Raw genomic sequence first — 24,325 nt, 5'->3', positions numbered from 1 at the left:
ATATAGTGACATATAATACACCTAAAGATATAATTGATTATTACTATATAAAAATTACTTACCTTTATAGCTTCTTCCAATTTTTCGGCAGCCCTTTTTCGAATCCTTTCTTTGAATTGTCTGAGTTCATCGTCAAAAGATTGTTTGTATTCTACTTCAGCCACTTGAATTTTAGCAAAGAACGCATCTACACAAGCTCTTGGGTCGCAATCAAGTTGTTTGGCAAGTTCTAAGATATATTGCATACAAATGATCTGATGAGCTACATGGTTCATCAAATCATGTTTCTGAAATCAAGAGATAGTACAAGTGATATATTATTCGACGCGTCTTCGCAAGACGAGAATAAAATTCCTCCGTCACTATACCAGATAGAATGACAAAAAATGTGGTGTCTAATTCAAGCTTGTAATCCAAGGATGGTACCAAAGTAATATAATCCAAAGATGGTAACTGCTTTGTTCACATTCACACTTATTAATTTATCTGGTACTAGCCACAATAATCCTTTTGTCATCTTCAGCCAGCTAACCACTTTTATCTATTCATAGCTACATATAAATTACTGATATCATCATCCACAGACATCCACATTATACAAATTTTCATCTACATACAACCCATCATCATATTTCTACATATGGCTATGCTCACCGTACCTATTCAATCTGTCATTACCAAACATAACACTCATCTTTAGTAAAACCAATTCAAAAGTCTAATTTTCTTTCTGGGTCTCGTTCATGTTCCTTTTCCACTAATTCCCTCACAGACATCTCATACCCCCAGCCCCTACTGTCATTATCTTATTACGGTTTTTGTTTTTTGGACCCTTAGGGAGCCGGGCAGCCTGCGAGGTCTTTAAGAATTAGTCGCCTAAGTTTGAGCTTGTGCTTTCTTAATGATACATCCCCTAGATTATTTAAGACATTTTTATACCTGTCACCCCCATTGTGATTTCTTACACACTTACCTACACAAATTCCAACAGCTAACAGCTACCAATAAGTTAAATAAATTCGATAACTTTAAATCAACACAAAATTGCTTTTTAAATCTTATATCTCTTGATAATACGATTTGTTTACTGAATTTAGTTATTGAGTACGAAACTTTTGTGTAATGTGGTTTGCCTAACTGCACTTACAGTATACGTGAATACATTTTTAATTATAACAACTAGCTTAATGAATTTTAAATGATAATTTTGACAATGGAGTGTGTTGTTACATCATTTCTAATTTTAACATGCTGTACACCTTAGTCTTTAAATATGACAGGTTAATTTTTAACTTCCTGTGGAACTGTCATTTCTGTCTTGTCATCGATCGGAAGTCATACTTGTCACTTGCCGTCATACTTTCAACATGTAAACAAGTCAAACCCACAGCTCAGATGTTACCTGGGCCAGATTAGCTAAATATTTTAAACATTCATACTTAATGTAGCTTTTTAAACCAATGTTTCCTTGACGGACTTCTTTTACTGGGCTTTGACCCACATATTTTTGTTAAATACTATCTTGGTGGTTAGCATGTACATTGCACGTGAGTATAACTGATAATTTTTTAACCGTAGTCAAAATTTCAATATCTTTGTATTATTTTATCAGGTTATATTCATTTTAGGTAAGCACTGATGATGACTGATAAACCAGTCGAAAACTAGTTATGTGATTTTAATGTGGCCCTTTTGAGGGTTTTTAAATATACCTTTTATAGAGGATTTTACTGTTTTTTGGTACCAAAGGTGAGAAATTTGACCTAGGACTTCCGGTTTTAGAAATGCAACCGGACGTACTGTTTTAAAATGACCGGAATAGTATAAGTGATTTATTATTCGACGCGCTTTAGCAAGACGAGAATAAATATATACTTCCGGTTTCATTACTGCCTGTCCGTCCGTCCGCGAATATAATTCCTCCGTCACTATACCAGATAGAATGACAAATGTGGTGTCGAATTAAAGCTTGTAATCCAAGGATGGTACCAAACGTGAGAAATTTGAAGTACTGGTTTAAAATGCTAATGTGCATTAAAAGAAAGTAAATTAGAATCGGACCAGGTTTTTATTGTGAGTAGATCAGAAGTTATAGTAGCATGAAGGGTTGCCATATTTGAGTTGCTCCAAGTACTGATATCATCAGCAAAAAGAAAAATTTTTCCATCGATTTTTAAACTAGTGATGTCATTGATAAAGATGAGAAAAAGTAGAGGACCCAATACTGAACCATGTGGTACTCCACATAAAATGTTTTTGAGATTAGAGTCTGTATCATTGGCTCTAACCAGCTGTTTCCTATTATCCAAGTAAGATCGAAACCAATTCAAAGAAATACCTCGAATTCCATGGAAATTTTTTTTTTTTTTTTCAAAATATCGTGATTTACACAATCAAAAGCTTTGGCACAGTCACAAAAAACAGTGGCAGTGTGAAGATTATTGTTCAGTGCTTGATAAACCTCATGTAGTAGAGAAAACCTGGCATCAGTGGCACATTTATTATTTAAAAAGCAGAACTGATTTTGTGATAAAATATTATTTTCAACTAGAAAGGACATTAGTTGGGCTTTTATGAGTCTCTCAATAATTTTGGAGAGTACCGGTAGTAATGCAATATGTCTATAATTGCAGGCATTAGATTTTTCACCACCCGTATGAAGAGGAATAATGATGGCCGTCTTTAGGCACTGTGGAAATTTAACTCTCTTTAATTCTCAAAAGAATCATTAACAAGTTAGATGAGGACTTCTAACACATTTTCTGGGAGATTTAAGAAAATTTTTATGGATAGTCCATCACTACTACAGGAAGATTTGCTTTTGATACTATTAATAATTGTTTGGATCAGTTCAGATTAATCAACTGGTCTTATACAGAATGAATTCGAGACCTTTCTTGAATTAGGGAGAAAGGAAATGGGATATTGTTGTGGCATAATAGTTGATGTTATATTTTTAGTCACATTAAAAAAGCATTCATTTAGATTTTCAGGGTCAGGAAGGGAAAAAGATTGAGCTTTGTGTGTTTATTTCGAAGATTGTTTATTATGGACCAAGTTTCTTTTGGAACACTTTTAGAGCTTCGCAGACAATTTTGATCGTGGGCCGTTTTAGCTGATTTGATAAGTTAGAAAAGTGACTGTTGAATTATAAGTGAGACAATAATATTGCATTAAAAGTATCATACCTTATCCATTTCTAAGTTGATACACCATACAACTAGGTAATTTGCAGTGTCTTCACAAACTAATTCATTATGGCTTTTGAGATAAGCTCTCGAATCGTCGTATTTCCTTAACATACCATAGTGCTTAAGATCTTTTTCGTGTTCCTTAATAAATTTGTTCAATCTGGCTTCTTTCTCAGCTTCAGTCAGATTTTCTTCTTTTGCACGAGCAGGTTTAGTGTTAATAACTGTCTTTGCAAAGCCAGGTTTGCTTATTGTGTCTACATTCCAAGGGGTAAGCTAAAACATAAATGTAAGGTATGAAAAATATTTAAATAAATTTACTTTTTTATGATTGCTTGTGTATGAGTCAGCCTATGATTATGCTTATTATTCACAAAAATATACTTAATACTCATCTATCAAGTTAAAAAAAAATAAAAGTCCTTAGTTTAATTAAGGTCCTTGCTTTAAAAATAAAACAAAATGTTGCATATAGGTACACAACGATGGGATTTCCCAGAACAATTTTTTTTATTTTTAATTAATGTGAAATTCTTAAGTAATTTGGATGTAGCTAGATTTTACACTTCCACACACACATATACAGGGTGAGGCAGATAAACGGTCTATTAGAAATATCTCGAGAACTAAAGGCAACAGAATCATGAACATTGGAATGAAGGAGTTTTGAAGAGTGATCTATTTAATGAAAATATTTTCATCTATTTGATGCTTCCGGTTATACCGGAAGTTGCTTATAACTTCGTCTTTTTTAACGGGACACCCTGTATATTTTTACATTTTTGGATTCTCCCTGATGTCTTCTTTCTTAAAATATGAGGTTTTTTAATATTAGGTTTAAAATATAATTACGTTTTTGTTTATAATTTCGTAGCAACATTCACACCCTGTAGAATTGTAGTAGTTTGACATCAAAAACTCTATTTATGTTCAAATGATTTTTAATATAGTCTACTATTGTTAAGAATTGTTAGTATAGATAAATTTTTAATTTTAGTATACAGGGTTGGTCGAAACTCGTAACGAGTTTTCTGAAATGGAACACCCTGTATTTTAGTAAAATGATATTTTATGGTACTTACTTTTTTTATTTTTTAAGCATTTCCTATTCCTAACTGCTTTAATTTGTGAGTTATTGGTGATTCAAGCCAAATATTAAAAATCCGTAAAATTTTATTAGGTTGGAAGTAAAACTATTCAATCACAAATAATTTTTCGGAAATAAAAAATACATATTAATCTGGATTCTAGACTGATCATTTAAATTACCAATAATTAAGTTGGTTGCGATTAACAAGTAAGCACAAATTAAAGCAGTTATGTATATAGGCTATTGATTATGTACTATAGAAAGGAACTACAACGTTAACGGGGTTTTACTATTTCATATGGTCAATGAATCTCTATATATGAAAAAAACCGCGGAGTGCTACCATTTAAAGGGGTGCGTTTTTGAGCAATGGGTGAATTAGTCCCTGGGCACAGGTTACATTAGGGTGAGTTCTATGCACTTTTGGTACAAACACGTGTACATAAGAATTATTCCTGGTTAAATTTCCTATCTAAATATAACTTTTTAAAGTCAAAGATACTTTTTTTTACAAAAATATATTCAAAAGAAAAAGCACAAAGAAACCCAAAAGAAAGAAATTTTGTTTTTTGTCCCATAACTTTTGTCCACGGGGATATAGGTATAGACATTGCTTCAAAGAAAAAAAAACTTACAAATTTTGTCTTTAAAATGGTGTTTGGTAGAGGTCATTAGGATTTACAGTTTTCGAAATATGATTTTTCAAATTTCACCACTTACAGCAATTTTGGGCAATTTTCCTTGTTATTTTGCAAAGATTGTTCTGTAACTTTTTTCTACGTAGCTTTTGGTATATGCAATGTTACATTTAATAGGAAGAAAAGTCGATTACCCTTAAAATGGTCTATTGTAGAAGGCGGTATGGCTATTTTTAAGCAAGATATGGTTTTTCAAACTTTTATGCTTTTAATGATTTTTGATATATTTTACGATTATTTTTAAATTTCTCATTATAACTTTTTTTATTGTATATTTAGATATATACATTGCTAAATACAAAAGAAAGCTTATTTTATTTATTTTAAAATGGTGTATTGTAAAAAATTCTAGGACTATTTTTAAACGAGATATGCTTTTTCAAAATGTGACATATACACATGCAATAGGTCCTCCCACTAAGTTGGAACCATATGGAAAACTTTTTTATTATCAACTTTATGAAGAAAAGTTATTCCTTATAAAATGCTCTGCATAGTCTAATACCTAAGATTCAATCATCAGGTATAAAATTTTATCAATAGAGTACGAGGTATGTTAAAAAATATGAATTTGACTCAGGAGTAAAGTACCTTTATATTTCACAATATCGAAAAGTGTTATTAGGAAAAGTTATTTGGAATTAAAAATTACGTTACAATATGCAATCATACTTTTCTAATTGAAAAAATAAAATATTTTAAAATTTGTCTCAAATTACGGATACTCTTGGATATTCTAGGGATATATTGTCTCAAATAGTCCTTAAATTTTTTTGCAATACCCCATTTTAAAGTAAAGAAAATATGCTTTTTTTGTTTCACAATGTGTATACCTAAATGTACAAGAAAAATAGTCATAATGAGAAATTTAAAAAATAATCATAAACAATATAAAAAATCATTAAAAGTATAAAACCTTGAAAAACCATAACTTGCTTAAAAATAGTCATACAACCTTATACAATAGACCATTTTAAAGGTAATTGACTTCTCTTTCTACTAAATGTACCATTATATATACCTAGAAATGCGTAGAAAAAAGTTACGGAACAATGTTTGCGAAATAATGGGGAAAATGGCTCAAAAATGTTGTGAGCGCCGAACTTTGAAAAATCATATTTCAGTAACTGCAAATTCTAGAGACTTTTACTAAAAGTCATTTCAAAGAGGAAGGATAAATGTTATTTTTCGCTGAAGCAATGCCTATACCTATTGGGACCGTGCAAGTTCGACAAAGCGACCTCTATTTCTACGCTCTGTACTTTTATTCGCACTTTTAATTATATTGGCCAATTATATTAGTCCCGGTTGCTGGATAATTGTCAAGACCATAGTCCAAAACAATAATAAGAAGAAAAAATAAGATGCAGGTTATGTTTAGCAAACGTAAACAATTGTATGTAGTAAATAAAATAAGTTATTAAAATGCAGTACTGCAAGCAAAATACAATTAATTAAATTTACCTTTATATAATAATTGCATATCATATCAATATTGTGGAGCAATATATAATTTTTCTGCGTCAATGACAGAAGGTATGAAATATACGTCAATTTGACAATTTCAATTGACAATATGAATTATTTAAGATAGATGCAATATTTCTCCGCGACTCGCGCACGGTCGTTTCTCGTTTCCCTTTCCAAGTACTTGCACACCGCGAATATCCCTGTGGAAAAAAGTTATGGGGCAAAAAACAAAATTGCTTTCTTTCGTGTTTTTTTCTTGCTTTTCTTTTGAGTATATTTTTGTAAAAGAAAATATTTTCGACTTTAAAATGTGATATTTTGATAGTAAATATAACCTGGAATTATTTTACTGTAGACTTGTTTGTACCAAAAGTGCATATAACTCACCCTAATTCACCCTGTGCCTAGGGACTAATTCACCCCTTTCTCAAAAACGCACCCACCTAAATGGTAGCACTCCACGGTTTTTTCAAATTTAGAGGTCCATTGACCATATGAGATAATAAAATTCCGTTAACGTTGTAGTTCCTTTTAGCTCTCTTATTTTGAACATAATCAATAGCCTAATAGGGAATGCTTAAGAAATAAAAAACTATGATAAAAACTAATTTAATTACATACAATACTAAAATGCAGGGTGTTCCATTTAACCCCTTCGTGCCGGATCGTCATTCGGTAAGTCGGCTCCTATATACGGATTCGAGCGCTTACCGGGCGGCTTCGCGCGGTCGGTTAAAATACAGTATCACACAATCACACTACAACTAATAGGTCTGCATCCCGCGTATGAAAAAAAAAAATTGATTAATAGCAAGCTGAAAATTTGTTAATAGCTTAAGGGTGTCTAGTCGGATAAACTTTGATGTATGGGAACACTGAAACAGGGGAAGTTTTAATTGTGGAACAGGTTAAAAATTTGGAACGTTCAGACCACGAAAACGGCACATTTATTTTGTCCGACAGAATAGACTTAAACTCTCCGAACAGTGATTAAACTCTCATGCAAAAATCAGACTGCTATTTATCACCTGTCATAATTCCTGTCATTTGACATATTCTACATGTTCCACTCATTAAAACGCCCATTTGGTGATAAATAGCAGTCTGATTTTTGCACGAGAGTTTAATCTCTGTTCGGAGAGTTTAAGTCTGTTCTGTCGGACAAAATACATGTGCCGTTTTCGTGGTCTGCCCGTTCCAAATTTTTAGCCTGTTCCACAATTAAAACTTCCCCTGTTCCAGTGTTTCCATATATCAAAGTTTGTCCGACTAGACACCCTTAAGCGATTAACAAATTTTCAGCTTGCTATTAATCAACTTTTTTTTCATACGCGGGATCCAGACCTATAATAGACTAAGAGCCGCTATAGGTGAAATTTCTTAATCATTTTAGGCACGATGGGACCCTATAACTTAAATAGTAGAACCTAAAAGAAAACGTTTGAACACTGTGCCGTCACTTTTCAGTGGCACATGCGTCGACAGTGGCGCATCAAACTTTCCACTTATGGACGGGATAAATAAATTAAAAGTTAACAGAACTTACTAACAGAATTAAATTTTTTTTATTTTTTTAAGTTCTATGTGATTAACACATAGGATTCATCGTGATTTTAATCCACCACCCCCTTCCCCCTGCCCCAACAATCAAAAACTTCATTTTTCGTTTTTATTTTTTTTGTGGGATGCGATCAATTTTAAAATTTCAAAAAATTCACACGCATAGTTGAGGCTTTTATAAAACATGCCTATTTTTTATAGACCCATAGGTAGAGTGTACATAACCTCAAAAAATTAAAAGAAATTTTTTTTTTCAAAAAAGCGTATAACTTTTTTTGAGGAATAGCTACCGGTCTAATTTTTTCTTAATCTTATGTGTTTTATCAAACACTATACTTTAAATTTTTTTCAGATTTTTCCGTAAGTCTCCCCACCTTCAAAAATCCGAAAAACTGTTTTTTGGGGGGTTTTGGGGGATTTTCCCTATTTTATAGACTTCATAATATATCAAATCAATTTTGTTTTTATAGGTTATATGTAACTTGAAGTAACTGAGTTCTTTAGAATATTTAAAAATCAGAAAAACATGTTCAAACCACCCAAAACCCCCTTAAAAAACAGTTTTTTGGATTTTTGAAGGTGACCAACGTTACAGAAAAATCTGAAAAAAATTAGAAATATAGTGTTTGATAAAATACACAAGACTAAGAAAAAATTAGATCTGCAGCTATCCCCAAAAAAAAGTTATATACTTTTTTTCAAAAAAAAATTAAAATTTTTTTGAGGTTATGTACACTCAACCTACAGGTCTATAAAAAATAGACGTGTTTAATAAAAGCCTTAACTATGCGTGTGAATTTTTTGAAATTTTAAAATTGATTGCATCCCACCAAAAAAAATAAAATCGAAAAATAACATTTTTGATGGTGGGGGCAGGGAGAAGGGGGTGGTGGGTTAAAATTACGATGAATCTTATGTCTTAATCACATAAAACTTAAAAAAATTAAATTCTGGTAATTAGGGAGGGTATTTTTTAATTTATGTATCCCGTCCATAAGTGGAAAGTTTGATGCGCCACTGTAGACGCATGTGCCACTGAAAAGTGACGGCACAGTGTTCAAACGTTTTCTGTTAGGTTCTACTATTTAAGTTATAGGGTCCCGTCGTGCCTAAAATGATTAAGAATTTTCACCTATAGCGGCTCTTAGTCTATAATTAAAGCTAATGTAATAATAACACTAATTTTAGAAATAAAACTATTTTTATTAAATTTATTATTCTACATAGTATGCGAGTTAAATTAAATTTTATCCATAAAATGCCATTTTAAACAAAAATTATTAAAAAAGATAAATAAGATAAAATAAAAATGTATACCATTTTTATTCAGTTGCAATGCGAAGGCAAAACAATCTTACTTTTCAATTAGAATACGGAGTGCAGTCCAGTCCCTTGAATCGCGATTTTCGGCTCTTATTGGAGCCTTCATCGGAAAGAACGTAGGCACTGTTCTCCATATTTTAACTGATTCGCATCGAGAGGTTTTCCCACCCATTGCAACTGAAGTGATGATAGTAGGTGGCTAGCGCCATCTGGCATTGAAAGACGAAGTAGTTTTTAATCCTAATAGTAAATTATTAATATTGAAAATATTAAAAATATTACTAAAAGATTTTTAAATTGAAAACTTATTGGTACACTTTCCTGGTGACACCTCCAAGACTTCTACAATTTGCAAGTCAAATGGATGCTGCAGTGAAGACGAGAGGGAAGGAATTCTACACTATGCAATTCACATCCCCCGTCTGCAGCTGGTAAAGTTCCAACGGAAAAATGCACCTAGTTACTCTACGGAGTAATACGACTATAAAATAAAAATGTATTCTAATTGAAAAGTAAGATTGTTTTGCCTTCGCATTGCAACTGAATAAAAATGGTATTGTCCAAGTAAAAAATACTGTAGAATAGCTTTAAGCCGGTGAAATATGATATTCTTCAAATATAGATATTAGGTCAAACGTTTAAGAAGCGGCCCTTTGTGAAAGCATCTGTGTTTTTACGGCCAGACCTCCCGCATTTCACAAGTTTCGTGCAAAACATTAGTTTTAGTTCGGTAGCCTAGCAGTGTATTAGTACTGGAGTGTACGTGTGTTAAGTGATACGAGTGTTTTGTTTGCTGTAATTATTTTGAATATTGGTTTAGTATTTCGTTTGGAGAGTGTCAAGTGTTGATTATTGTAATTTAATTAATGTGAATAGTGATGTGGCGCCCGTGGGATAATGTAAATATCGCGTACGATAACGCTGATATTGTAGAAATTGCCAGTGCTAGTGTGAATGTAATTACTAAAAAAAAAAGAGATCGTAAAGAAGATTCGAATGCATTTAAATGCAGAAACACAGCAAGTATGTTTGAATGTATACAAAAATCTACGTACGAAATTCGGCTTCGCTATTGGCACAAGCCACCTCTGATTTAACAGAAATTCCACTTTCTACTGTATATAAAATAGTTAAAAATGAACCCTATCATCGCAAGAAACGATGTGACTACAAATTTTCAAGACCTTTAAATCCTTCACTTGTAAAACTATTGAAAACCACAATATACGACTGCTACAAAAGCAATGAAATAGCTACAATAGAAATAATAAGAAAGAAATTGGAAACAACCGGTCAAAATATGAACTGCTGTGAGAAAACTCTTCAAAATTGGATAAAAAAAATGGGCTTTAAGTTCAAAAAATAAATAAACGTCAAGCAATTATGGAAAGCCAAAGAATAGTCAACAGACGTAATATGTACCTAGAAGAAATTACTAAATATAGACAAGAAAATAGGAGAATTTATTATTTAGATGAAACTTGGTATGATACCCACGATACAGTAAAGAAAGGATGGACAGATGGTTCAAGCATGTGCATACCAGAAATGCCTGCAAATAAAGGCTCGCGACTAATTATTGTGCATTGCGGAGGAAGTGAGGGATGGGTTCCGAATGCTTTAAAATTATGTGGGAAGAAAATGGAAGATTGTAACGTTGACTACCACAAGAATATGGAAGCTGACATTTTTGAAGATTGGTTTGAAAACTCGCTGATCCCAAACTTGGAGAAAAACAGCGTAATAGTGCTTGACAATGCTTCCTATCATTTCCGACAACTCACTAAAATACCAAATATATCTTCAAACAAAGCTGACCTGCAAAATTTTTTAATGGAAAATGATTTGTATTTCGAAGATTTTTACACAAAAAAACAACTTATTGAAGTTCTACACACGAAGCAATTTAGAAAATTATACGCTCTAGAGAGTATTGCCGAAAAGCATGGACACACTATATTGAGACTTCCCCCCTACTTTTGTGTTTTCAATCCTATTGAGTTAATTTGGGGACAATTAAAACCAAGTATAAGGCGTTCAAATAAATTTCCTAAATTTGACAAAAAGGTAATTGAGATAATTAAAAAAGAAGTAGCCAATATTACCAAAGTAGACTGGCAGAAAACAATCGCCAAAGTGATCAAAGTGGAAGAATATTATAAGAAGATTGGGCACTTCCACATTAATGGTGGAAATAAATTTATTATTGAATTGGGCGATGATAGTGACGAAGAAAATACGGAAGAAGGAGAAAATGAGTTAAGTGTATCAGTATTTTAATTGTTGTGTTGTGCAATTCATTTTCCAAGCATAAGTGTACTAATGAAAAGACTCGGTTAAAAAAATATTTTTAGATTTTGTATTTTTAATAAAAAAAAAGAGCGGGGACATGCTTGCATTTTGCGCTGAATTTTAAAAGTTTTGAACTGTATACCTAAAGTAATTTTAGATCTAACTGTGTTTTTATAAAGTTCTTTTAGTATCAGTAATTCTAACAATAACCAGATTAATTATAAAAGCTATTCTACATCAGTTATTAATGCAAGCATGCGGTAAGAGGGAGGTCCCTGTGAGGTTAAATGTTATTAAAAAATTGATAAAATTAATTTTAATACATACAATATTATGTCCTGCTTTAACGGTATTTACCTAAGTATAAATAAATATTTTTAACTACATATTTAATTACCAGAAAACACCAGCTGCCGGCCTAATATTAAAGAAGAACAACCCAAAGAAAGCTACAAATCTTACCTATTACACTATATAGATTGCTTGAACTATATACATTTTTATTTTATAGTCGTATTACTCCGTAGAGTAACTAGGTGCATTTTTCCGTTGGAACTTTACCAGCTGCAGACGGGGGATGTGAATTGCATAGTGTAGAATTCTTTCCCTCTCGTCTTCACTGCAGCATCCATTTGACTTGCAAATTGTAGAAGTCTTGGAGGTGTCACCAGGAAAGTGTACCAATAAGTTTTCAATTTAAAAATCTTTTAGTAATATTTTTAATATTTTCGATATTAATAATTTACTATTAGGATTAAAAACTACTTCGTCATAAATAAGATAATTCGGATGGAATTCCCCAGATTATTTTGTGCTTGATATTGCCCCAGTCTCCTAATCTGGGAAATTACATCCGAATTATCTTGCAAGTGATAGTAAGGTAAGTTGTAAACAGCAGCACAGTAACTTCACCTCCCACACAATCCCAAGTTGTAAACATCCAAACAACCTTATCACTTTATCACCTATCAAATTAACTAAATATCTAATCTCCTTCTGGACATCACCCACTTTTGGGCGTGGTTTCCCCACTTTTAGATTTGAATAAGGTAATTCGGACGGAACAAAAATACCTGAAATATGATTCAGTTGGTGGCCCGCCGTATATGGCGAACGAAAACTCATGATGCACCCGTGTGCATCACCGTATTGAGCGGACAGTCAAGCATGATGCACACGGGTGCATCACCGTACCGAAGGGGTTAAGAAAACTCAAAAAATACTCATTCCGAGTTTCGACCAACCCTGTATACTAAAATTCAACCTGATTGAACTGATAATGTTGTGTAGCCAAAGTTTTTAATTGGTCTAAACTTCGTTGTTTCAGATATTTCTATCAACTTGATCAGCAGTTAAAATGTAAAAGGGAATAAGCTACATATACCGGGTATCCACTTATATTTCCCCCCATTTTAACTGCCTATAACTTCTAAACGGCTCAAGATAGAAATATGCGTTTTCGCTGAAATGTTTTATTTTAGTAAAAGTTTTGTCTGAATGGACTGAATTTTTTATATCGCTTTCAAATACGAAAAGAAAAATGGCCGATTTTTGAAAAAAACGTTGTTTACTTTTTTTTAATGGAACACCCAGTATATTTTTTTGTAAATTGAAAGAAAGGTCATTCACCTATCCAGTGATAAAAAGTTTTTCAAAATCGGTTGTCAAATCACTGAGTAATTAATTTTTAAAATGAGAGGTGCAACGTGGATATCACATACCTAAATAACATAATATGTGATTTCCACATTGCATCTCTCATTTTAAAAATTAATTGCTCAGTCATTTGACCACCGATTTTAAAAAAATTTATATTGTTGGATAGGGAAATGACCGTTTTTTCAAGTTTTTAGGTAACTGACCATTTTTTATGTCGCTTTTAAATAAAAAGTGGCGGATTTTTGGAAAAAAAAATGCGTTGTTGACTTTTTTCATTGAAACACCCAGTATATTTTTTGTAGCTTGAAAAAACGGTCATTTACCTATCCAGCGATATTAAATTTTTTAAAATCTGTTGTCAAATGACTGAGCAAATAATTTTTAAAATGGAAGATGCAATGTGGAAATCACATAACATAATATCATTTTGCTTAGTTATGTTATTTAGGTATGTGATATCCACGTTAGAAGAACGTCAAATAATTGTCAAAGTGTGGACACGAATTTTTATTCTCCGCATTTTAATAGTTTGATTTTAACGATACAAACGAGCAGTTCTCGGTGTATTGTGTGTTATTGTGTTAATTAGTGTTCCTTTTGTTAATTTTCTTTATTGTTTATAATAGGTAGGTTAGGTAAGTGATTAAAAAAATATATAATGGATGAGACCTCGGGTGGCACTTCGCCACCCGAAAATAAGGACGCAGAGGAGGATAGGTATGTAAATAATTTTATAGATTTAAATAATAGATATAGAACTGAGGATAAAGGTCCATATTTTGTATATATTGAGAGTACTGATAAGCATTTGGGAAGAATTTTCCCAATCCGGATTGGTCACGTTTTGTTGACTGACAATTATATAAAATCCGATGTTCTTGATATCAAATCGATTGGTCTTAATCGCGTTAAAGTTATTTTTAAGTCTTATGAAAAAGCTAATTATCTAGTTAATAATAAAATTATGTCTAATAATAACTTAGTAGCGTATATACCCAAATTTTTTACACACAAGAAGGGTGTGTTGAGGAATATTGACACATACTTTTCTGAGGAATATTTAAAAAATGCCATAATATCTCATAAAGAGGTGGTTCAAGTCCAACGCATGAAACGAAAGGTAACAGATAAAGACGGTAATATTTCATATGTAAACAGACAAATGGTTATTGTTCAATTTGTAGGAAATGAACTTCCTCAAAATATAACAATTAATTTATGCAATTTCTCTGTAGAACCATATATATTCCCCGTTGTTCAATGTTTTAATTGCTTGCGATATGGGCATTCTGCCAAGCAATGTAAAACCAAATCTTCTCACTGTCGAAACTGTTCTAGCCTAAATCATACGTCAGACTCTTGCGAAAAATTCTGCATTTATTGCCAAAATAATGAACACTGCTCTACATCCAGAGATTGTCCAGTATATAAGAAACAAAAAAATATCAAACAACTCATGGCCAGGGAAAATATTACATTTAAAGAAGCTGAAAGATTGCATGATAATCCATCTTATGCCAAGATTTCTACAAATAATAGATTTTCAGTTCTTAATAATTCCACTAATTTTCCCTGTCTGCCACTCCCCAGTACGTCCCAAACTCCAAATTCTAGCTTTTTGCTACGTAAACCCATTGTTCGAAATACTTCACCCAAAAGACAAGTGAAAAAACGTAAGCCATCTGCTCCGGAGTCTCCACCTATTTCTCCGTCTCTGCCTACTTTTTCCCATTTTCAATCAAAAAAAACCAAATCTTCACATAATCCCATCATACCAAATCCTCACAGAGATGACTTTATCCAATATAAGGAAAAACTAACAAGTCAGATAATAACCGTAGTTAAACAAGTAGTTAATTCAGATTCATCCGAAACAAATTACAATTTAGAAGAAAATATTAGAAATATGATCTCCTCTATATTAAGTCCTTCAAATCTAATTCCAGAAATCGATATTGAATCTTGTTCTGATGATTCAATCCACTAATAAGATAAGTAAACCCAATAGTAAAAACATTAAAGTTATCCAATGGAATATTCGTTCTTTCTCTAAAAACCATCCAAGTTTATTAAATTTTTTACACGATAATCCTGTAGATATTATAGCTTTATCAGAAACCTTCAAAAAACCAAACCATTCTTTTAAACTAAAAGGGTATAAGATTATCCGACAGGATCGTGCAAATGGCTTTGGCGGTGTTGCCATTGCAGTTCGCCAAGACATTAAATTTATAAATTTTCCTATTACTTTTGCATATAAAAAAGATTTAGAACTTTGCGCAGTTAAATTTCCGTCCTTAAATATCATACTAGTATCGGTGTATAAACCACCTAAATTAAATGTTTCTAAATCAGATTGGTCAAATATCTTTCGGCAATTTAATTCTCCTGTTATCTTCTGTGGCGATTTTAACAGCCATCATACACTTTGGGGATCTCATATTAATAAAGCTTGTGGTAATCAATTAGTAGAAGCCTTAGATGACAATAACTATGTTGTTCTCAATAATGGTAAACCAACTAGAATTTCTCGTCCAGAAGAGCTACCTTCGGCGGTAGACATTACATTTTGCTCTGCTGGTTTGGCTAGTGATTGTTGTGTATGGGATGTCGTACCAGATGCGTTAGGTTCAGATCATTGCTTAATCAAATTTGAAATTATTAGGGATAGAGTTATAATAAATAAAAATCCAGCATCTAAATGGAATGATAAATTAGCTGATTGGTCTGCATACTCCACTATACTGGAAAATTCGTTAATTAGGACAAACCAAAATCTAAACTCCAATCTACTAAGCTTCTCTATTTTTATGGAAAAGGTCTCAGATGCAGCATCCGCAACTATTCCCCTAAAAAGAGCAAGACAACAAGTAACTCAACGTCCAATATGGTGGGATACCGAATGCTATGATATGTTTCGTCGCAGAAAAGAAGCCCTGAACCAGTATAAACGTGTCTCAAACTATACAAACTATTGTCAATATCAAAATGTAGCTAGTCAAACTAAATTACTATTTTCTAAAAAAGCTCGAGATAGCTGGATATCTTTCATAAGCAATATTAATAAAAACACGCACCCTACTAAAATTTGGCAATTTATAAAAAAAATATCAAACAAAGACTCAACGGGATCGGGCAGTATATCAGCTGATATGGTGGACGATTTTTTTGTGTTTTTTATTCCCAAATTTGCATCAAATAAAATCGACTTCAGTAAATTCAATAGTAATGTAGCATGCAATGAATCATTTTATATGCCTATCAGTTTGGAGGAATTACGATTAGCAATCAAACAATCTAAAAGTACAGCACCGGGATTTGATAGCATTACATATAAAATGATTGAATACTTGCCTGAAATTGCTAAAGGAATTCTTTTAAATATTTTTAATAGTTGGTGGTTGCAAGGATTATATGACCAAAGTTTAAAAAAAAACTGTAATTTGCTTACTTGCTAAACCCAACAAAAATTTAAGTCTACCTAACTCTTACAGACCAATTTCATTAATATCATGCATTACAAAAACATTTGAGAGAATTATCAAATTAAGAATTGAATTGCATTTTGAAAGTAATTGTTTATTACCTATTAATCAGTTTGGATATCGCAGAGGCAAAGGCACCTCTGAAGCATTAGCTCAATTAGTTTCCGACATTCAGAATGCACTTTCCGTTAATCTTATAACGGCATGCTTGTTTTTAGATATTAAAGGGGCTTATGATACTCTGGATATTGATATTTTAACTGTTCAGCTCATAAAATACGGTCTAAATTATAAATTCGCACAAAGAATCACAGATTTGTATAGGGACAGAGAAGTTTTCATTCGAGATTCAGAAAATCACATTTACGGCCCTCGATTATTATCAGTCGGAATTCCGCAAGGTTCAGTCCTAAGTCCAGTACTTTTTAATATCTATACTGCAGAATTGCATGACATGTTAAATGAAACAAATAATACAATTAAAATTATTCAGTATGCAGACGATTTCTGTATATACAGCAGCCGTAAATCATATAATGAGTGTTTATGCGATTTGGAACTGATAATGCAATGTGTAAAAAGATGGTCTATGGCTTTTAATTTCACGTTATCCGCTGAAAAATCTAGTATCACCTTTTTCACTAGACATAGGTTAAGTTCCCCTGCCAGTATAAATTTAAGTAATGTTGATATTAATGTATCCTCTCACCATAAGTATCTGGGCGTGGTTTTGGACAAAAAACTAACCTGGACACTCCATGTGAATCACATTATCAACAAATGCGAGAAAGGTTTAAACATGCTTCGTTGCATATGTAAAGCTAGATGGGGTGCCGACCCAAAGATAGCATTAATGTTCTATAAATCGTATATTCGGTCAATCATTGATTATGGATGCTTTTTATATGGTTCATCGTCAAAATCTAATTTATCAAAAATCGATCATATTCAGTATAAGGCAATACGTATATGTATTAGTGCGTTTAAGTCAACGCCATGTGCTGCAATTCTAGCAGAAGCGCAGGAACCTCCTCTAAACCTTAGAAGAGAATTCTTGTCTAATAAGTTTCTATTAAAGACCAGGACTTTAGATTCACATAAATTATTAAGTAAAATTAACAGTCTCACTGAATATAACTTAACAAATTCTTATTGGAGAATTAAAACTTCTACCCCTCTTACAGATGCTTATCTAGAAACTAACAACTTTAGCATTAACACTAAACAAATATTACCCATATATAACCTTTCTATTGAGGAAATCGCAATCTTTCCAAAGATCATAAAACCTACATATAGAAACTTACCATGCCAAAACAATAAAATTATAAAATTAATCTTATCTGAATTTTCTAATTATAAATACATCTATACAGATGGTTCAAAAACATGTAATAGTGTAGGTAGCGCTTATTATGTTTCTAATATAAAAAGTGGTAATTCTTTTAGACTGCCTAAATGTACATCTATCTTCACTGCCGAACTTTATGCTATTGAAAGAGCCCTAACTTACGCGGTTGAACAGAACTTTGGAGACACGGTTATACTATCAGATTCTTTATCTGCTCTTGAGGCAATATCACAACCAATAACCAAAAAACACAACAATGAGTTGTTATGCCATATTAGAAAGACAATCGCTCGATTTAAAAATAATAGTAGTGACTTGGTCTTTATCTGGGTAAAAGGACATGCTGGAATTAAAGAAAATGAGATAGTGGATGAAATGGCAAAGAATTCGGCAACTTTAAATGAAATAGTAGATTTAACAATCTCCAGCGATTACATTCCAGAATTGCATAAAAAATTAAGAAAGAAATGGGAAACTATTTGGCTTAAGTTTGTACAAACTTCGAGGAATCCATACACTTACATATACCCACAACTTCCGCAAAATATCCCACATATATTTGATTATCACGTTACTCGGTTTTATTCCACATCCCTAAGTCGCTTAAGATTAAACCATGGCAATTTTCCTGCACATTTAGCTAAAATAGGAATGCGTATCAACTCTCTCTGTTCATGTGATAACTACTCTACTGCAGATTTAAATCATATAATCTTTAATTGTGAACTTAATAAAAACCATACGAAAGCACTAATTGCTAGACTTCAGGAGCGGAATGTAAGTTTACCGCTGAATATTTCACATCTACTAAGCTTCAATACCAAAACTATTAATGATATTATCATACAATTTCTTAAAGATTCTAAAATAAAAATTTAATATGACATCTTCAATCTTCAACTTTCAAATATCTGTGGCAAAAAGTTTATCTAATGCCATCCCCTCTTTGTGAACACACACACATATCCACGTTGCACCGCTCATTTTAAAAACTAATTACTCAGTGATTTGACAACCGATTTTGAAAAACTTTATATCGCTGGATAGGTGAATGACCTTTCTTTCAATTTACAAAAAAATATACTGGGTGTTCCATTAAAAAAAAGTCAACGTTTTTTTCAAAAATCCGCCATTTTTCTTTTCGTATTTGAAAGCGATATAAAAAATTCAATCCATCCAGACAAAACTTTTACTAAAATAAAACATTTCATCGAAAACCGCATATTTCTATCTTAAGCCATTTAGAAGTTATAGGCAGTTAAAATGGGGGAAAATATAAGTGGACACCCGGTATTATATTCAATATTGCATTTTTCACAATATTTAAATATTATTATTTTTAAAAGTTCACCTTATCTTTTTTTCTCATCTCCTCTTCTTCTTTTTTTAGACTTTCACCCTGGATTTCTAATTCCTGAAAGGATTTTTTTAGCTCTGCTAAATTTGCAGCATTTGTTTTTTCAGCCTCTTTTAGCTTTTCCTTGAGTTCATTAGCTTTTTTAGAGTGTTCAGTCTTTCTTTTATCTAAATTTTCGAATTCATGTTTTCTTTCTTCCATTCGTTCAACTCTTGCTTGATGTCTCCACCGAAATAAGGACGGTGTATCAATGTTTGGATGAGTCTCATCTTCATCGTCAGAGATCTGTAACACAAAAAAATGTTAAATAAATTATTTTGATTTGTTTCTCTAGGCATAAGAAGTCATGTTATTTTCTATTCTAAAAAAATTTCCTTTACCTATATTTAGTGTTGGAAAATTCTCGAGAATGAAAAATCGGAGAATATTCTCGATATGGAGAATTTTCTGAGAATGAACCCTATGACGCGCTTAGGGATATTGTTAAAGATGAAATAGTGTATTAAGAATCATGAAATTATATGAGACGAAACAACAGTGTTCTTTATATATAAAAAAATATAAAAACAAGAGAAAACACAAATTTTATTTAATTTTTTTTTAACAGCAAATAATGGATGTGGTGGATCTAATCTGAAAAAGATTAGCCTCAGATTCAGAATCTGTTTCTATCATTAGCTCATCCTGGTCATTTACATTCTGCATTTCAATGTACCGATGAGAAGTTGTGGGATTTTGTTTTTCACGAGACACCAGCTCAGTCATGGCTTGGTCTACGTCTAACCATTTAAAATTGTGAGCAATAAAAGTTTCCTTACCAGCCTGTTTAGCAGTAAGCCGGTTTCTTTTAGAGGAGTGGATAAAACCATAAGTACTGAAACTTCTTTTAGTTGCTGCACTGGATGAAGGCATATTTAATATATCAACTGCTATTTTGGTTAATTTTGTTCCGAAACATGTAAGTACCTGTTTATCATATGATTTGATTGGGTCTAGTTTTTCAATTGATTTTACAACGTATGGTTTTCCAAAAAAATTCCTCCTTAGATCAATAAAGTGCCAAATCTGCCATTATAGGGCTTCTCATTCAGTCATTTTTTTCGAGCTTATGTCATGTATCACATAATATTAATAGATCTACGTCATACGTTATTGGTATATATCAATGATACAAACCAAAGACGTATGACGTAGATATATTAATATTATGTGACACATGACAGAAGCTCGAAACAAATGACAATCAATGAAAAGCCCTATTTCAGCCGAGTCATCACCATATTTTAAAGTTGCTAAAATTATCTACATATAAACTCAGTTATCGCAACTTGTTCCTCTCTGCTTAAATGAACACCATTCTAAATATTTGCACGTTAATAGGGTTAATATAGCACCAAAACAATAAATACTGACACTGTAAACCATAGATATATAATACTCTAGATTGCGCCCTGCGATCTTAAAATGGGTGACGGTTGCGACAGATAAATGAGCCTATTAGGTCGGTAGTCTCTTTCTAATTCAAGGGGAGTATCGACGACGTCACTATCCTACTATATCGAGTCTTATTTAAATTTTTTGACAGTTCGAGCGGATGGCGACGAGAACTGGTCTTTGGTCTTCGGACGTGGATAATCGTGGTTCGAATCCCATACCAATCTTTACTTTTTTTATTTTTAATTTAATATTGCGTTTATTAGATATTATTACATCTCTAAAATAAATCTATGCAAAGAAATATATAACAAATAAGAAAAACTGTGTAGGTACCTATAGATTTTTAAAAATATAAAAGCCAATGTTATTTTTTTTTAATAAGTTAATGGTAGAATAGTATAAAGTAATTTAAAAAATTCAATTTTTGTAATTAATGGTATACAGCCAGTTACGGGAAATTTTTCCTTATGGATTATAAAGTAATTGTTAAAAATATTCGTAAAAAATTACCAATAATTAGGTAATATCAACATAATTTACCATCGATTTATTAATTGAATCGGCCATTTCAAAAACAACACGAGTCACATATTCCTAATTTTACAGAAGAGCAAAGAAAACTAACTATATAGTCGAAAGATGGATGAAATGGATGACATCAAAATTCAGAGTTATATTGTAGTTTTGTTCCTAATGTTTTTACTGGACTGGTGTCGTTTTTGCACACAACGTTTATTTTAAAGGAGTCTATTCCTCTTAAAAAGTTAGTTTCTGAAAATTGTGGACTTTGCTGTTTTTGAAATGACCGATTCAATTATAAGTAATTAGACATTATTTTTATTTATGAAACTATTGTTACAATTTTTTAAAAAAGTAGAAGCAAAACAAACATTCACATCATTCGAATAAGGACGAATTTATATTAATAACGAATGACTTTTATTTTACTATGCAGTTCACAAATTATGTATTGTCCTTTTCATGATCATTTTTCAGTGCGTAACAAATGATAGGAAAAAGGGTAAGTCCGTGATAATACACATTTATTCTAACATGACATTTTAGTTAAATCTGACAGTTGTCACATTTTATTTTCAATTTGGAATAAAAACAAATCAAATGTGTTTCTTGCATTTATAAAATGGTATTTTCTTTGATTTGTATAGTCTTATAAATTATACAGATTATATTTGTAATATTATTATCTAATTAAAAAAAAATATTTTTTTATTATGGCGCCATCTATCGACAACTAGAATAACTAGAATAAATGTTATAAAAATGACACAGACGAAATGTAATCACCGACGTGCCTTTTTTCTGTCACATACAATTTAATGCGTTAGAAAGAAATAGAAAAACTGTGACGCACTGAAAGATGATCATGAGAAATACTGTATTCCAATATTAACTTACTATACATACATTTATTATCTGCTAGATTTACTTAGGTCCATTTTTCAGATGTAAAAATATCTAATAAACGCAATATTGATTAAATAAAAATAAAAAAGGTAAAGTTGGTATGGGATTCGAACCACGATTATCCACGTCCGAAGACCAAAGACCATTTCTCGTCACCACCCGCCCCAACTGTCAACACATATAACTCGATAAAGTGGGATAGTCACGTCGTCGATATTCCCCTTAAATTAAAAAGAGACTACCGACCAAATAGGCTCATTTATCTCTGTCGCAACCGTCACCCATTTTAAGATGACAGGGCGCAATCTAGAGTATTATATATCTATGCTGTAAACACCCTAGCTAGTGGTTCAGGGGATTCCACGATACACTCAACCAGAGATAGGATGGTACACATTTGTGGGCGGATCCTCCTTGGCGCGAACTACGTCACTCACAGAGTTGTTTTAAAAGTTAGCGTGCAGTACACATACAGTTGACATACGTTTTCGCTTATAAATTCGTTTAAATGTGTTTTTTTGAGGTTTTTTGGCTTCTTTTTTTTATTAAAATGAGGTGTGCTGTGTGTACGTGTAATTCTGACAATCAGTCAAAGAAAAATCCGTGTGATAAAAGCGTCAAGTTTTACCGATTTCCCAAAGACTCTAGTTTGTGCAAGCAGTGGTTACATGCTACAAAAAGAAGAGACAAAGTGAACGTTAAAACCGCTGTTATTTGTTCCAAACATTTTCTGGAGAATGATTATGACCCCAATTTAAGACATAAACTTCTTAGTTACAATCCCAAAAATTATCGTGGTCTGAAAGACGATGCAGTTCCTACCCAAAATCTACCCCTATCTAATATATCCCAAGTTTGTTTTGATAATCTAAACTGAATCGAAAACTTCTTGCCAAAAAGAGGCAAACGTCACAACTCATGAGTGAATTACTAGCCTCAACGCCCTCAACCTCAAGAGAAACGTAAGTTACTAAAAATGTTACAAGGTGTCCCGTATTTAAAATGCCTATATAGAAATCTCATAAATTGTACGTAGAGGTCCATTCCCGGGAAATCAGTAAATAAATGGAAATCCTGATACCCGGGTATTCTAAAGGCCGCGTCCCACCATCAAATAATTTGATCAAACTGGTTTGAGCAAACTGAAAGTGACAGTTAGTGACGTCACATCCTGAGTGTTCATTGTGGATAATAATGAAAAATTTTAATTTTAAATAAAGTACAAACAAGTTAGACTACTCAATACAAAAAATTTGATCAAACTAGACTGATAGTGAAAGCACAGATTTTTAGAATTTCAAAAAAACTGCAATTGTGACGTCACTTTGACGTACTTCCGGAGTTTGTTCAAACTGTTTGATCAAATTATTTGATGGTGAGACGCGGCCTTTACAGATTTCCAGGGATCTTTTTAAATATTTCATTTTAAATAGGACTTTTCCACACTTCTTATTTGTTGTGACCTTCCGTCATATTATGTAGTATATTAATATTATACACGGATTATGCGACATGACAGAAGCTTGAAACAAATTCCACTTAAAATATTTCATTTTTTAATTACATTTTTAAAGCATAAACATTCTATTGTTTATGCAAAAGATCTGATTCATTTTGAAAGGTCCAGGATATCGTAAATATGTATTAATTTTTAATTAAATTTTTTTATGAAGAATGCGATGAAAAATTATAAACGGTCATTAAAAAAGAGGTCACGTGTACGACAATTCAAATCAGCTGACCGGACATTTACAAAATTACCCACTGCACTAAAAACATCAGACCTTCTGACCTTCATCAACAGAAAGGGAACGTGTGTTTATAATTTCAGCAAATTTCTGTACAAACATGGAATCAGTTTTCAAATTGTTTTCCTAAAACTTATTTCAATAATAAAAACAACGAAAATTCAGATTAAACACAAATTATAATTTTCCTGTTTTTAAAATTTTCTTTTAAATTATTGAATGTTTCTAAAATATGTTCA

The 24,325-nt window shown here is 32.1% G+C and overlaps 1 protein-coding gene across 1 annotated transcript in view; it reads right to left on the bottom strand.

Moving 5' to 3' along the window:
* Positions 1-24,325, bottom strand: part of LOC126889543 (hsp90 co-chaperone Cdc37) — a 66,187-nt gene that overhangs the window by 22,152 nt on the left and 19,710 nt on the right. Inside the window, exons 2-4 of the mRNA XM_050657895.1 lie at positions 19,471-19,761; positions 3,189-3,467; positions 63-287 (exon numbers count right to left, since the gene is read on the bottom strand). Of these exons, the coding sequence (XP_050513852.1) occupies positions 63-287; positions 3,189-3,467; positions 19,471-19,761 (795 nt within the window). The remainder of the gene's footprint in view (positions 1-62; positions 288-3,188; positions 3,468-19,470; positions 19,762-24,325) is intronic.

This window comes from Diabrotica virgifera, chromosome 8 (assembly GCF_917563875.1).
Source record: "Diabrotica virgifera virgifera chromosome 8, PGI_DIABVI_V3a".
Taxonomy (NCBI): Eukaryota; Metazoa; Arthropoda; class Insecta; order Coleoptera; family Chrysomelidae; genus Diabrotica; species Diabrotica virgifera.
Note: the sequence above shows the minus strand (reverse complement) of the source record. Positions and strands in the feature narration are given on the sequence as shown.